At 37.7% G+C, this 15,895-nt stretch overlaps 1 protein-coding gene across 4 annotated transcripts in view; it reads right to left on the minus strand.

Moving 5' to 3' along the window:
• CSDE1 (cold shock domain containing E1) overlaps positions 1-15,895 on the minus strand; it is a 40,229-nt gene that overhangs the window by 1,379 nt on the left and 22,955 nt on the right. For all 4 annotated transcript variants that reach the window (XM_027599294.2, XM_035727023.1, XM_027599270.2 and 1 more), the window contains 13 exons: positions 15,103-15,184; positions 14,634-14,762; positions 14,405-14,530; positions 13,560-13,772; positions 11,670-11,810; positions 11,420-11,584; positions 8,253-8,360; positions 7,470-7,645; positions 6,789-6,901; positions 5,459-5,578; positions 2,071-2,249; positions 1,186-1,349; positions 301-433 (listed from right to left, as the gene is read on the minus strand). In XM_027599294.2, coding sequence (XP_027455095.1) covers positions 301-433; positions 1,186-1,349; positions 2,071-2,249; positions 5,459-5,578; positions 6,789-6,901; positions 7,470-7,645; positions 8,253-8,360; positions 11,420-11,584; positions 11,670-11,810; positions 13,560-13,772; positions 14,405-14,530; positions 14,634-14,762; positions 15,103-15,184 — 1,849 coding nt within the window. The remainder of the gene's footprint in view (positions 1-300; positions 434-1,185; positions 1,350-2,070; positions 2,250-5,458; positions 5,579-6,788; positions 6,902-7,469; positions 7,646-8,252; positions 8,361-11,419; positions 11,585-11,669; positions 11,811-13,559; positions 13,773-14,404; positions 14,531-14,633; positions 14,763-15,102; positions 15,185-15,895) is intronic.

Consider the following 15,895-nt stretch of genomic DNA (forward strand, 5'->3'; position numbering starts at 1 on the left):
ACCACCACTGTATTTGTTTCCCAGAGGAGGTAATTCATAGTAAGCCCTCCTGATCTACTACCTAAAATCTACCAAAAGATCAGGAAGACCAAGAAATGTGTTTCTTACTGTGAGCAACCATTATTGTTAGGGGCTGAACCAATGTGTAGGGAGTTTTAACTAATTATAAGCCTACTGAATGTTGAAAGAGAATCCTGAAGTTGCCTGCTTCATTAAGCTCTGAGCTATGCCAAAATAGGACCCTGAGTAGCATACTGTCAGCTGCCCCTACCCACCCCAAAACCTTGTATGCTCTCATACCATTGAGTTATCTGGTCCCCTTGGTTGACGAAGAACCATTAGGCGAGGAGCACTGGCATCATCCAGGGTGATGTTCTTCAAGCGATTGACCAACCTATCAGGTCGTGGAGCTGCAACAGCCTTGGGGCCCTCGCTGTAATGAAGTCAAGAGGTGAGAAGAAACAACTCTTAGTGGGAAGAAAGCAAGTACCTGCAGAGGAGTAGGTTTTCTAACTACCCAAATGACTCAGTTTTAATGAGGGGACTCTTGCCTCATCTAGCCAGCTAGCTAGCAAGACAGGACAGACAAGTTTGTTTATGTTTTTATTCCCAACTCAAGGTTTATTACTATGGAGGAACTGGAAGAATTATTTGGGTGAGGGTCATCCCTGGACTGGTCTGCAACTAGAAAAACCAGTTCCACAGACACACAAAATGAGGTAGGGGATGTGAAAAACCTTAGAAAAGTTAAATATGAAGAAATATTTCTCAAGAGACTCCCAGCTCCTTTCATGGTAACGTTACGGATTTAAAACATTTAAAAAAGCAGAGACAATATTGCTAAACTAAAAAGCTAGAATTTTAAGCTGCATATAAATGGCTTAATGGAAGAAAAAGCTAAACAGAATCCTTTAAGAACAAGGACTACATAATCTTATTATAGTTAAGTTCTAATACATAGAATGTACCCAATTAATGTTTCATTGGGCCAGATTGAAAAGACCATAAAATTTAGACAATGAAAAGACTCGAGGTAAAAAAAAAAGACACAGAAGGATCAAGAAATAACCAGAAAGTGGCAGGATAAAAAAAAGCAGTGATGAAAAGTGAAGAACTGTGATAAACCAGAGTTTACGGAAGTTTAAGGACAGTCCAGAGAGTTTACCAGCCCAACAACAAACTCACCAGACTCGCCAAACATTACAAGCGCTGCACTTGCCAGTGCGCTGATTAAGAATCACTGAGAATTCCACCTCATCTCCAGCCTGTAGCTCAATGCCATCTTGAACTTCTTTCACATGGAAAAAGAGCTTCTTGCTATCTCCTACTTCATAGTTAATGAAGCCAAACTGGAGGAAGAGGGAAGGGGAAAAAAAAAAAAAAAAAGGACATATTACAAGGGGGAAAAGTACCTCACTCTGAATGAAGCACAATGCCTGACCCTAACTAGAAGAGGATTTATAAAACATGGTATTAATGCTGATGCTCCAGTTTAGCTGCCTGTGCAGCTAGAATGTAAAAGCATATGGGTCCGAAAAACTTGTCAGGGAAGAAATCTATCTTTGAAATCACTGCTATTCAATCTATCATAGCCTGAAACAAAGGTTGCTTTGTGTCTTCATGTAGTATACGGGGTTTCTGAATTAAGCAAAAAAATCATACTGAGATCTCAATATGAGGAATAGTTTTGTTTGCCCTAAATGTATTTTATGAACACTTTCACACATGCTTGCTTTCTTTGTGTGGTCTGCAAAAGCAGCTCTGAGCTAAAGTACACAAAATCTTATAGTCTTTCTATTCTGAAAAATCTCACTCCAAACTTATTTTCCCTGTCATGTAATGTTATCAGTAATACTCTTAACTTTCTTTTTGCTCATATCACCATTTTCTTCATGTGGTTTTCTTCATACAAGCTACCTCAAATCAGTGAAAAAGGGGTGGAGGAGAAATAAAAACCAAGGTGAGTATTGATGGTTCTTTCTTGGCTGAAAAAATTTCAAGGTTTTGGTTAACACTTGTTTACCAACTCATAAAAGGAGCAAGTTCAGATCCAGAGATACTACCACTTACCTGATCCTTCACACACTCCACTGTGGCCCTACGCAGGGGTGTGATGTTGTAGGCCATAGTCTGTGCATTTTGGCCCAAGACACACAACTGGAACTTGACACTCTCCCCTTTCTGCAGGCAATCCCCTTTGTTGGCCATCCCAACTATGCCAAATGGATAGACCTCACCTTTCATATCCCCTGTAAGGAGAAATTAGGTACAAAGTCTAAAAACTAATATTTCACAACAGTCCTATGCTGATGGTCCTAATAAATTTTTAAGTAAATTGCTAAAAATGTATTATGTTCCTAGAAAAATTTTTATACCTGAGAAATTCTACCATAAAGCTTGAATGAAATACTATCATGAAAACAAGTGAGAACTTGTAGTACTTCACTAGCTAATGAACAGTTTTAAAGTTTATTATTTTTTTTAGTAATCTCTATACCCAGTGTGGGGCTCAAATTCACTACCCTGAGATCAAAAGTCGCATGCTCTTCAAATGGAGCTAGCCAGGTACCCCTAATAAAGTTTTTTTTTTTTTTAAAGATTTTTTTTATTTATGACAGCGAGAGGAAACACAAGCAGGAGGAGTGGCAGAGGGAGAAGCAGGCTTCCCACCGAGCAGGGAGCCTGATGCGGGACTCAAACCCAGAACCCTGGGGATCATGACCTGAGCCGAAGGCAGATGCGTAACGACTGAGCCACCCAGGTGCCCCCCCTAATAAAGTTTTAAACTACACTTACGAAATTAAAAATAACACTATCACTCACAACCTCATTACCTAAATATTTGGGTGTTTTAAGCAGAATGGGTTGCTAACATGATCCACTAGATTATCTTCTTCCCGAGTTCACAATGTGAGCCAACCAGTCAAAAATATTTCTGACCCACACCTAATTGGGCATTAAGTCAGGAACAGGCAAAAACAATGTGGATAAATTTCTTTGGCATTCTACATCTTTTCTTTGTTCTGACTGTGGCTCCCTCAAACCAACAGGTACTTTCCTGAGTTCAGAATACTTTTTCTTAAAAAACAGTAAACACTTTGTCACAACTACTCAACTTTGCTGTTGTACTGAGAAAGCAACCAAAAACAATATATAAACAAATGGCTATGACTGTTTCAAGAAAACTTTCTTTACAGAAACAAGCCATCGTATTTTTGTAGAGCTCTTCCCTAGAGTAAAAAAGTTGGCTGGAACACCCGGGGGGCTCAGTCGGTTAAGCATCCATTCTTGATCTCAGCTCAAGTCTGGATCTCAGGGTTGTTGAGTGCAAGCTCTGCACTGGGGTCCACGCTGGGTGTGGAACCTACTTAAATTTAAAAATAAACGAATAAGAAAAATTAAAAGTAAATAAAAAACGTTGGCTGGAGGTCAGTGCAGGCTAGGAATAAAAACCACGCCAAAGGTTTAGCTGCTTATCAGTTCGCTTGGATGGTGAAGCCACCGAATCAACAAAAATGAAGAGGAGAAAACCATCAGGTGGAAGAGGAAGCTTCAGAATTGGAAATGCTTTTAACAATTCTCTTGATTGATTATAGGGTGAGTGAAGGTTTTCTTTTCAAACATACAGGAACCACAAACTTTTGGATATACTTCCAACAGATAAAGTCATGCAGAAGGATATGAGACAGCTGGTCTGATGTAGCTGTGTTAATACTACCATTTATTAAACACCTATAGATTCATATTTAATCTTTCCAGAATCTTAGATTGAAGTTATTGTCCTCATTTTAAAGAAGAAACTGAGCTAGCAGAGATTTAAGTAATTTGTCTAAGATTCTATAGCTAGGAAGTGGAAGAGCTGGTGTTCAGATCTAGGCCTGCCCTACTTCAAAGTCCATGGTTTTAATACAGAGTTGTTGTATTTGTGAATAAAAGAGCTGTTCTCACCAACAAGTAGGAAATGTGACCTGTGTCTAGTCTCAAAAACCTCTAGGCTTACAGATTTCAGTCAAGTTTCCTTTTCCATAAAATCCTTGCTTTGGACTGTATCCTAGAGCCAGTGTTGAAGAATAAGTGGATTGGGGACTGGGAAACAAAAAGAAGTGGCATGTTACAGAGGAGGAAGAAGGGCAATTCAGTAAGCTGCTCAGCCCTTTAGTTTTTAGGGTCCTTTTAGGAGTATGGTATAATCATGGCATTGGTTTAAAATACTGATTTGCAAAAAGGCCAGATTTATACTGAGTGACTTAAAAACAAAACAAAACTGTGTTTAATAACCACCACTGTTAGTAAAGGTGGGAAAGTAGAACAAAGTAAGTTTATTTTAAATATGAATTAGCTCTGAATTAACAAAAGGAGTGATTAAAATAAAAGCTTGATTTGCTGTAAAATCTATTCCTATTTGGAGGGGCATTGGTGTGGCAGGGGGGTGGGGGGAGATGGTGGGAGATACTTAGGAGTATGTAAAACAAACTCCTAAGGACCTTAGGTGGTAAAAGGAACATGTTATCAAGGTTCATTTCTTTCTCTCAAATGACCTGTCCTTCCCCACTTCATGCTCTTTGACTCCTACATGCCACAAGATTTACTCTCTTTGTGACCCAAGCTATCATCTTTGGTTGGAAATTCAAACCCTCTCATCAACCCCATCATTATGGTGACTTAGCTGTACTAATCGTCCAATGGTTCCTACTACCATTCCTGTTGCACACTTATTTTATGCACAAAGTAGTCTTTTTTTTAAGATTTGAGAGAGCTAGCGTACATGAGTGGGACGGGGAGAGGGAGAGAGAAGCTCAAGCAGACTCCACACTGAGAGCAGAGCCCAACTTGGGGCTCGATCTCATGACCTCAGCCACCCAGGCACCCCCAAAGTTGTCTTTTGCTGGGGGTAAGGGGTGGCACCAGAACTCAAGAGAATTATTGAAGATGGGGAGAAAAAAAGCATAAAATGAAAAATATAGAGCACTCTGGCCCAGAGACACATAGTAGGATCCACATGGAACCCTAGCTATTAAGGAATTTATACAGTACTTTTACAGAAAGCAAAAATGTTCATACAAGTGAATGCTACTAAGAAAATTTGTTAATACTCATGTAAATAATGAGAATAATACAGGAAAACTATAAAATTGTACTAAACACAGTCAATGTGAATATCTGATTATCACACATTAGATGCCTATTGTTAGTGTGAGATTTTATTCTCAGTCTATTTCAATATAACTCAGTTCCTCACCTATCATTTGTTCACAATATAAACCCAGGCTGATCTAATTTCCAAAGCATATAAAAATAAAATCCAAGAGATGGGGGTGGGGTGGAGTCACTTTTCCTTAATTTCAGTTTTTAAGGAATCAAAAAACAAATGCAACAACATCAACGTATTTTAAAACGTTCAAAGTAGTCATGTGAAAGTAAAAACAAATTTCCAACCATCTGATAGGGCTGCTCTTACCTTCCTCCACAATCTCAATCATTCCTTGGTACTCAGTCTGTGTTGGATCAACACTCCTCAAGGGGCGAATGACTTTACCAGAGTAGACGGTGGGATCAGCTTCCTCAGTAATGCCATTCACTACAAAACAAAAGCATGTTGTAACTCTTACTCATCAATTTTAACTCTATTCCAGAGGAAAAGAAGCAAAAATCATTGCAACAAATGTTAGAGGGCTGACTGCTTGTCTGCTACTCTTGAAATATTTCTAAACTACCTTTAAAATAAAGAAAGTTAATTTGTTTAAGGAATTAGCAAGTATTTATATTTAAAACACGTCTTGTTCTCTTCATCTTTTCTAGGTGACCAAATATCACTTTTAGCGGATGCCTTCCCTGGTCTCTAAAATGGCAACCCCAACACTTATATACTTCCCTGTATTTTAATCTTTTTTCTTTTTAAATGGGGGGAGGGCAGAGTTTGGAGAAGCAGGCTCCCTGTGAGGCAGGGAGCCTGATGCTGGACTCGATCCCAGAACCCTGGGATCATGACCTGAGCTAAAGGCAGAGGCTTGACCAACTGAGCCACCCAGGCACCTCCTTTATTTTAATCTTAATAACATATATTACTATATCTCTAAACATACTACACACAATATTTTACTCATCTTGTTTGCCCGTAAATACATAATACAAACTAAAAAAACAAAAACAAAAAACAACTCAACAAAGGCAGGGATTTGTCTGATTTCTTCACTGCTATATCCCCAGTACCTAAAACAGAGCATGCACTTAGATATTTACAGAATTGAAATGAACATTCACGGCTGTCCTTTCTCTAGGTCTCACCAAGAAAAAGTGTTACTTGGGGAGCTGAGATGAAAGCCAAAAGCTGCAGGTTTTTTAAAAGTTAGAGATCCTAAATAGCAACAATTTTCTTAAGTTCCCATTATTTTTCATATTAGACTCCTTCTCCAAAACAGTCTCCTAGAGGAATGCCTCTCTCCCCATCCCCATGGATATCACATCTTGGAGTTATTTTTTAAGAAAGAAATACTAAATTGAAAATAAGCATAAAGCCAATGACCTAAACCATCTATCTAGTGGTTCTCAAACTTGAGTAGACATCAGAATTATCTAAAGTATTTATTAAAACAGATTGCCTGTCCTGACTTTAGTAGGTCTAGGATGGGGTCAGAGAACTTATTATTTCTAATAAGTGGCCAGGTGATGCTGCTGGATCATACCTGGGGGACCACTAATCTAGAATGATTTTTTGCTCCCTCTTGCATACTACCCCTTATTTCATATCAAAAGTAGAGACTGAGTAAGTAGAAATCACAATTCATTACCTGAGTGTGTTTTGTTCACTTTTTCTGCACTGACTTTGTTGCCTTTGCCTTTGGACAAGCTGTATTCAACCATGTCCCCCAGTTCCAAACTATCAACATCACCAGAGAACTCACTGGGAAGAAAGGAAACATTTGAATAAGCAATCACCACAATTATCAAGAGTAGCAAATAAATTTTATTTCTTCTATAACAACATTCATGGTGTGCTTACTTATGCTGGATACTGTATTAAGCACATTATAGGCACTGACTCATTTAATCCTCAGAAACAACCCATTAAGATGTTACCATTTCCCCCAGCTTCAAGACAATGAAACTAAGATACCAGGAGGTTAATTAGGTGGCAGAGTCTGGATTTAAACCTGAACCGTCTAAGAGTCCACACCCTTAACTAACACTATGCTATATTAGAACACCAAATCAGAGGTACAATTCTCTGGTAGCAACATATGTAACGTATTCTTTCACCTAAGCAGAAAAGTTCTTGTCCAATGTTCAAAGCAGGTACAGGCCTTTATCTTTTGGCCACATGTTCTCTATACAATTAACTTTTGTTTATACATTGCCATAATTCTACCAATGTGAGATTTGGATGTAAAAAATATATAACCACCCAATACTAAATGTTTTAGACTCCCAAACCAAAGAACGGATAGTAAGCTCTACAAGGCATTCCTCACCTGTAATGGAAAAAGATTTCCTTATCATGATTGGCTGTTTCAATAAATCCAAAATTATCCTTCAGAGTTGCCACATAACCCAAGAGCCTCTTGGAGTTGGAATTACGACCTAAAAGTCGCACACAAGTTGCAATCTGTTGTCCAGGCCTCTGTTTGTCACTAATACTAAATTCAACCTGTGAAAAATAAGGATGTTCATTAATACCATGTCTTACAAGCTCTTTACCTCAGGACCTATTAACTTCCCCAGACCATGCTTTCCATTCCAAATATCCTTTGTGTTAAATATTCTGATGGAATACATTTTCACCAAAACACTTCTATGTCTCATTCCACTTTTCATAAGGGATCAAGTTTTGTTCTCCAGTGTGTATTTATTCCTTATATATTCTCAATTTCTCTGAAGCAGGGCTATCAGAAAACCAGACAATGTTAAGTATGAGAAAAATGCACAGCAATATAAAATCTTTGGTGTGATTTTACTTTGATAATGTTTCGGTGGCTGTTTTAGCTTGTAATATTATTACTTTTATCTAACTGACTTAGGCATATCTTAGCTAATGTTTAAATACTGACTTCTCAAAAAGCTTTAACAAAGGGCTTCCTAGACCCTCTTCTAATTGAATAAGCTGCTTTTAAATGGGAAGCTGTTCCTATATTAACCTCATAAGCACAAAGCAATTTTAGCAAAATTTGATAAAATTAGAAAGAAACCACTGTGCAAGACTTATAATTAAGATGACAACCTTTAACCCTCCTCTCAAATAAACAGAATTATCTTGCCTTATCTCCTATTTGAGGAGAAGTAGATCCTTCCACATCCTTGGCTTGAAAAGCAATAGTCAATTTCACCCCACAATCATCATAAGCAATAACACCATCCTCAGCCTCCTAAAAAAGAGACAGAATACAATGAAAAGAATCAAGAAAAAGGCAATAAAGCAGCTACAGTTTTTGCAGACCCCTGAGCTAAGGAACTGGCACAGCTGTAGAAATATCCTATTCTAGGTTTCCCTAACAGTAAAAGATCTTTTATATGAATAAAACGTGGTTAAAAGGTGGTCTTGCCTTAAACCAGGACTGACTCAAACTGCTGTAACTAGGTCTTTTGGTCTCAAGAACCTAATTTTTGTTGTTGAGGAGGGAAAGCTTGTTGAAAATTTACCACACACTCATTCTATACTTCTCATAGACCATCAGCAATTAAACTGAGCATGTATTTTTAACAAAGTGGAAATTCTGTAGGGCAAGAAGCTTTTCTATCACCTATTCTGAATCTCCCATAGTACCTTGTAGTGTTTTGTATGAAACGTATTTAACTAATGAACAAGAATTTAATTTGGTATAGGATCTAGCGCAGTTCAGAGCATGTGATATTCAAACAGGCGATTATACCGATGTTTCCAAAGTAACACTTAAATCACTGTTGAATACCAGAAAGATTAGCTTTTCAAAAGTCTTAAGAAATTTCAGATATGCCACATAGAATCATACAGTGAACAACACTATACAGCAACTACGTAAGTTAACACTGCTCCTATGGTTTCAAATCATTCCTATAGGGATTACTGCCCACATCCCTCCTTTCCTAAGCTCCAGAATATATTACCAATTACTAATATTCAAAACCAATTAATTTCTACTCTTTTACCATTCATATTCCTTGTACAACTGCTATATAATCATACTGAACATTTAACTTCTATCAGACATTATGTTAGGCACTTTATATTACCAAATTTAATGTTATGATAAAACCATCTTCAAAGTTACTCTTATCTCTATTAGGAAAGTCTTAGGAAGTTAAAATAAACTTGACCAAAGTTATACAGCCAATACAAAATGATGCTAAGAATCTGACTTTGGTTAAATGAAGAAGGAGGTCTGCGAATTCAGGTCTGACCCTGACTCTTTTGCAAGTCAACCACACTCAAAATCTCAGCATTTGATTTTGCTCTCAACTCTAACCCATTAACCTCAATCCAGTCATTATCTGACAACATACTCGATAGCAAGTATAGGAAATAGAGATAAGACAATCCCTGCTCACGAAGAGCCCAGTTTAGCAGGGAACACAGATTCATAAACAAGTGTAATACACTATTATAAATAAGCACAATGACAGAAGGACTCACTAGGGTCCAGTGTTGGCCAAGAAGAAAAAAAACAACAAAAGGGCAGAAAAGTCTCATACAAAGGCTGTCTTGATCAAGTCAGTTTTGCCAGAGCCATTTGGGAAGCAGGGCTTCCAAGAGCTAAAAACCATTAAAAATAATCCCCACTGGTTTTCTTTTGTTTTTATTATTTTTAACAGCAGCACTTGGGAAATTCCTACTATGGGCCAGGCCCTGTGAGAGCTTTTTCAATGAAATAGGAGACTGATTTTTTGTTTAAAAACTTAAGCTCAGAGGCGAAGTGATTTCCTAAGTTACAAAATAAATGGTAAACAAGATGCTATTCTACTCTTGGGACGCCTGGGTGGCTCAGTCAGTTAAGTGTCTGCCTTCAGCTCAGGTCATGATCCCAGGGTCCTTGGACCAAGCCGCCTCCCTGCTCAGCAGGGAGTCTACTTCTCCCTCTCCCTCCAACCCCTGCGCCCCGCCCTGTCGTCCCCCCCCCCCCCCCCCCCGGTGCTAATAAATAAAATAATATTCCACTCTTAACAGGCTCCTAGTTATTTCTAAAATTACATTACCTTCTCTCTGGTCTACATTCATGATCTCTGTCCCCCGCTTCAAGGACTATCTAAATGTCTTATTAGGCCTCTTCATCTTTTGCCTTTCTCCACTCCCATCTAGGGTTTATACTATTGCCATTTCTTCCTGAAGTACATTTCTACACTTGATCTTAGCCAAAAGGCCGAGAAGCGATCCTGAAGTACATTTCTGATGACACTTTCCAAAAGAAATCTTCTGAGTACAGAACAATGTCTAAAATCTTTAGAGTAGCAATCAAACCTTCTTAATCTAGCTGTATCCTGATTTTTCACCCTTATTAGGCCCCATCAAAGAAAAACCCTATCTTCCTATTTAATACTTAGTGCTTTCTAAAGAAACCCTGATTTTTATTTGTACCTCTATTCTGTGAGGAATGTCCTTTCCTCATTTATCTCTACCTATTAAATGTCAGTGCCTTAGTGAAACCATCCCAGACCCCCCCAATTTAGAATTCATTTTCGCCACAGCACTCTTATTGACCGTTTATGGCAACATTTTATATTTTGTATGAATTACCTGCTTCTATACAACTCCCAATTTATTATTTACTTGAGAGCAAAAGCCATGTTAGACTAGACAGCTTTATATCTCTAGTCAGTGAACTAGTCAATAAATGGAGTTCAAATGTGGGAACTGAGTCTACCAAAATTTGAAAGTTTTAAACTGCTTTGGAAGACAAGTACTATCATTTTAGATGAGCGATTCTCAACCAGGAGTGGTTCTGGGACATCTGGCAGTATCTGGCAACACTTCTGGCTGTCAGAGAGGGGGAGAAGAAAGATAATGGTCTCTAGTGGGAAAAGCCCAGGGATGCTGCAAAACAGCCAACAATGCACAGAACAGCCACCCACCTCCAAAGTCAATAACGCTGAGATTAAAAAACCTTTTAGATTAGTTCATCACTGTTAATATTACAGAGAATTCCAAAAGAGACAATACTTAACTCCATTATTGTGTGGACAGTGGTTTCCTTGAAGCAGACTAATAAAGAGCTACATATATCATGGGCGCCTGGGTGGCTTAGTTAGTTAAGCATCCGACTCTTGATTTCAGCTCAGGTCATGATCTCAGGTTGTGAGATCGAGCCCTGCATCAGGTCCCATGCTCAACTCGGAGTCTGCTTCTTTTCCCTCTCCCTCGGCCCCTTTCACCACCACCCCCATGCACCTCTCTCTAAAATAAACAAACCTTAAAACAAAACTACACAAATCATCTTGATCATGTAAAACTTACCTTTTCTTTGCCTTTATTTGGGCTAGTGGTTTTAGGGTTGGAGAAAGTGGCTTCTTTTTCTACAGTGCCCAAAAAACGATGATCTGAATGGGAGTGGAATGAAACCGTGCCCTTGGGAAGCTTTTTAATCCTAACAGCATGATTTCTTTGGGCAGAGAGCATATCCTACAAATGATAAACAAAAGTAACTTTAAACTGAAAAATGAAGCACCAAAAAAACCATCCCATTCTTTTCTCAAAAACTACTCACAGGAACCACAGTAAACTCTACTTCATCTGCAATATGGAGCTGGTTCCCATCCAGAATTTCACTGAAGTGGAAGAACATACGAGCATCACGATCCACACACTTGATGAAACCAAAACCATCTCTCACGGCAGCAATTACACCCTGAAATCCAGATAATATTTTCACTGGCTGTGAAGCTTGTCAAGAAAACAACACTCAACTTTGGAAGCATCAAAGTTGAATTCATTAGGAATTCTCTATATTAATGACCCAAATTCTGTATCTACATTTTAATTTCTCCATTTAAATACAAACTCATTGCTTTCAGTCTTTCAGTAAATTAACCTCTAAGCAATTGTGTGAGATGCTACTCCTTGGCCGGTATGCACAGAAAAAACTATCGCATTGGAAAATAAACATGCACACAATGTATTCCTTTTAATTCTCAAATCTGTGAACTTGGTATTATTACCGTTTTGCAAGATGAGGAAATTCAGGCTGAGGGAGGTTAAGCAGTTTGTCCAAAGCACACAGCTAAATAACTGGTAGAATCGAAGATTCCAAATAAGGCCCAAGCTTTATGACAACATCCAGAAATTTTAAAAATCTATACACTAATACTTCAAATACTTCCGAAGTCAACTAAAAGCAACTTTTTAGTCTCTATCTTAAAAAATTTTATGTGAGTTTAGGCACAGGAAAGGCTTAAGATTTAGGTCTAAAGGATAAATACAGGAAGTCATTTTTTATTTCTCACGCCCCCCTTTACTAAATTATCAGCTTTGTGAGGGGATTATATCCAGAGTTAACTGGCACACGGCAGGTACTCAAATGTTTACTGAGACAATTATTATCAACCTACCAATGACTTATATATTGCATATTGATTTACATCATTACTGATGATGATTCTATAACCAGTTCTGAATATAGCACAAACAATATTCTGACATTTAATCCTTGCTATATCTTAATGACAGCCAAGATACTCTACGATGTAGTCCATACTATAAAAAGCAAAATAGATGCTACCTGAGAAGTTCTTAAAAAAATCATTCATTTGGTTCTCAAAATTTTTAAAGTTAAAAGCACACTGCAAGTGTCAAATAAGATCAGATCTCCAAAGGTAAATGTTTAAAGTTCCAAGAAACTTAAATTTCCACTGAATGTACCCAGTTCCACTGACAGCACTGAGATACACAACACGTTATGACCCCCAACAGAACTATGAATTACATCTGAGAAAGTTAATTTATGAAAACCAAGCTTGTAAAATACATTTGGAAACAATTCTGGTACATGTCATTTCTGGATTTATATCCATTTAAAAGAATTTGCAAAGCCCAAAAAATCCAAAACCTATTTAACTTTGTTTTACCCAGTGTTTACTAATTATCTTATGGAACAGTTTGGGAAAATCTACTTTCTACAATGATAGACTTGAATTTTCTCAGTCCGGAGAATCACCGACTCTCAAAAGATCTTAGAAATCATCCTGTACACGTTTCCTTTTCTAAAACTTTTTCAGGGGCACCTGGGTGGCTCAGTTGGTTAAGCAACTGCCTTCGGCTCAGGTCACGATCCTGGAGTCCCGGATCAAGTCCCGCATCAGGCTCCCTCCCTGCTCAGCAGGGAGTCTGCTTCTCCCTCTAACCCTCCCTTCTCATGCTCTCTCTCTCAAATAAATAAATAAAATCTTAAAAAAATAAAAATTTTTCACATCTACTCCAAGATAACTGGCAGAGTCAGATATCAAACCCAGACTGACTCAAACATCTGTGTTCTTAATCCCTTAACAAGGTAACTGCCCAATGTCGTCATTACCTTAAAAACTCAGTACAGCATTACAAATTTGAATATACCATTGACCCCCATGATGAACACAAGTATCAAATAATATCCAACACTTACCATCTCTCTGGCTTCATTAGTGAACTGAAACGTATTTGATAGAACTTCTATGTTGGTTGCTCGTTCTAATTTGTCACGTCGGTCTGTTGAAATATTAAACCTAACATGGTCGCCTTCCAGCAGGGTCACCTTGGATTTTGTATCTTTGTCTCCAAAGGGAAGTTCTTTAGGAATCACAAAATCAACTTTGATGCGTCCTGGCAATGGGTCATTCTGATGAGAAGGAAAAACTATTTTAGCTGGAGATTTCTCATCCTTCCTAGTTCTAAGTCAAACAAGAAGAACACACAGCAAACCCATGTTATTTATAATAAACAGTTCCCTACAGAGAAAAAAGATGTTGATAACATAAGTCCAATTTGAAAGCTGTGTTCTATGGTCACATGATACAATCATAAAATCACAACACTGCAGTTAAGAACCTCCACTCTGACACAAAGATATTTTATTTAAGGAAAAGAATTTCAAGTCTTTTATGTTTCACATTTCTTTAGCAATGACACCACTAGTCTCCTCTCCTCACCTTACCTCCCACACAAATGAAAACAAATGCGGGGGCGGGGGGGCCTAGGAGAGAACCCCAATAAACGTACACCCAAACTGGTTTTCCAATTTAACCAGCAGTTTTGTCCCTTTGTCCTTATCACCCAGTAAAAAATAAAACATATTCGTGGATACATCACTGGTTTCTCAGTTTAATTATATATATATATTACACACACACACACACACACACAAATTGTTCCACCATCATAAAATTACATTAATCGAGTAAAATTTCTGTATACCAAATTATTCTACTACTGATGAGACAAAAGAAAACGCTCCTGAAAAAGACTACTTACCTGGTTTTTACTGGGTACTTTTGGGATTACTTTGGTTACAGTTCCTTCAAAATGTTCAATACTGATATCTTCAAAAATGACTGTTCCTTGAGGCAATAGTCTGACATCTGTTGCAACTTCTTTACCCTAAATCACAAAAGGGGGGGAATCATTTCAAGTGTTTTCTAAAAATTTAATTCATTTCTGATCTTAAAAGAAGGCCAAAGATCAAGTTAGTCAACTATCTTACATTTCTGTCCTTGATTGTGAATTCCACGTCATCTCCAGGCTGTAAGGTTTCTAAGTCACCCTTAAATTCACTATAGTGAAAGAATATCTCTTTTACAATATCACCTCTTTCAATAAAGCCAAACGCCTCCTAAAGACAAACAAGCAAAACCCAAAAAATAATAGGAACGTTAGGTACTTTTAAGTGTACATACTTATGATTACAATTTGCAATCAATAAGCCTTTTCATAAAATTATACTGTACCGGAAACAATATATTTGGTTAGGTCTAATATTAACAGTTATCAATTACATGGCCCACTTTAAAGAACATAATGAATTAGTAACCAAGGAATTTTAAGCGATTTCTTCTGATGTTAACAGTGAAATATTTTTAAGGGGAAGATAAAGAGAAAAAACAAAAGGTTCTTGGATACTAAAAGTAGTCAAAGAAAAAAACCTCAAGTTTCTCATATTTGATGACACTTACCTTCATGGCACAAACTACTCCCTGACAGCGGGCTTGTTTCTTTTTCAACAGCATAATATTACGAGCACTTACAGCACCAGTACTAGAAAGGAATAATTGGGTGGGGTGGGGGGGGGGGAATTGAAGAGGGGTGAAAAATGCATTGGTTTGGTTAGGTATGATGAGTCCAGAGAAACAAACTAGTTTTCTGAGGCCTCAAGAATTTTATGTCAACATGAAGAGCAAATGTAGTTTAGGGCACATGATCCTTTTCATATGGCTTCATATGTAAAGGATTTTTGCTCAAATTCCCTAGCCTTCTAAACTGAACACACACGTATGTACCATTTTCCTCTTAGACTCTTAAAAGAGTATCATGGACACTCTATGCTTTTCTATTGCAACAAAAGAAATAAAATCACAAGTTGAATGCAACCAAAGATGGGGAATCTAAAGTTTTAGGAAGGTCATTTCTTGGATAAACATTTGAGTAGATATTATATGCTACAAACAAAGGTACTGGGGATACAGAGATTAATAAGAGATGGTCCCTGTTTTCAATGAGTGCTGAATTTAGTAGCTATCCCATCAATTATTTCTGATTAAACAGCCATAAAAGAAAGCTGAGTAAATGCAGTGATTAAAGGAGAAATTTTCGACACTCTAAAAATGACACTCACCTTCAAGGAAAACCAATTAGGCACCACATATTACCCTGTCCCCATCTTTGAGCAGCAACAATGTGAAACTGACTTCATTTTAAAGATGGTACAGACTGTTGGTGTAGTTGTTTTAAGAAAAGCTGCAGACTAAG

Source organism: Zalophus californianus, chromosome 4, assembly GCF_009762305.2.
Source record: "Zalophus californianus isolate mZalCal1 chromosome 4, mZalCal1.pri.v2, whole genome shotgun sequence".
Taxonomy (NCBI): Eukaryota; Metazoa; Chordata; class Mammalia; order Carnivora; family Otariidae; genus Zalophus; species Zalophus californianus.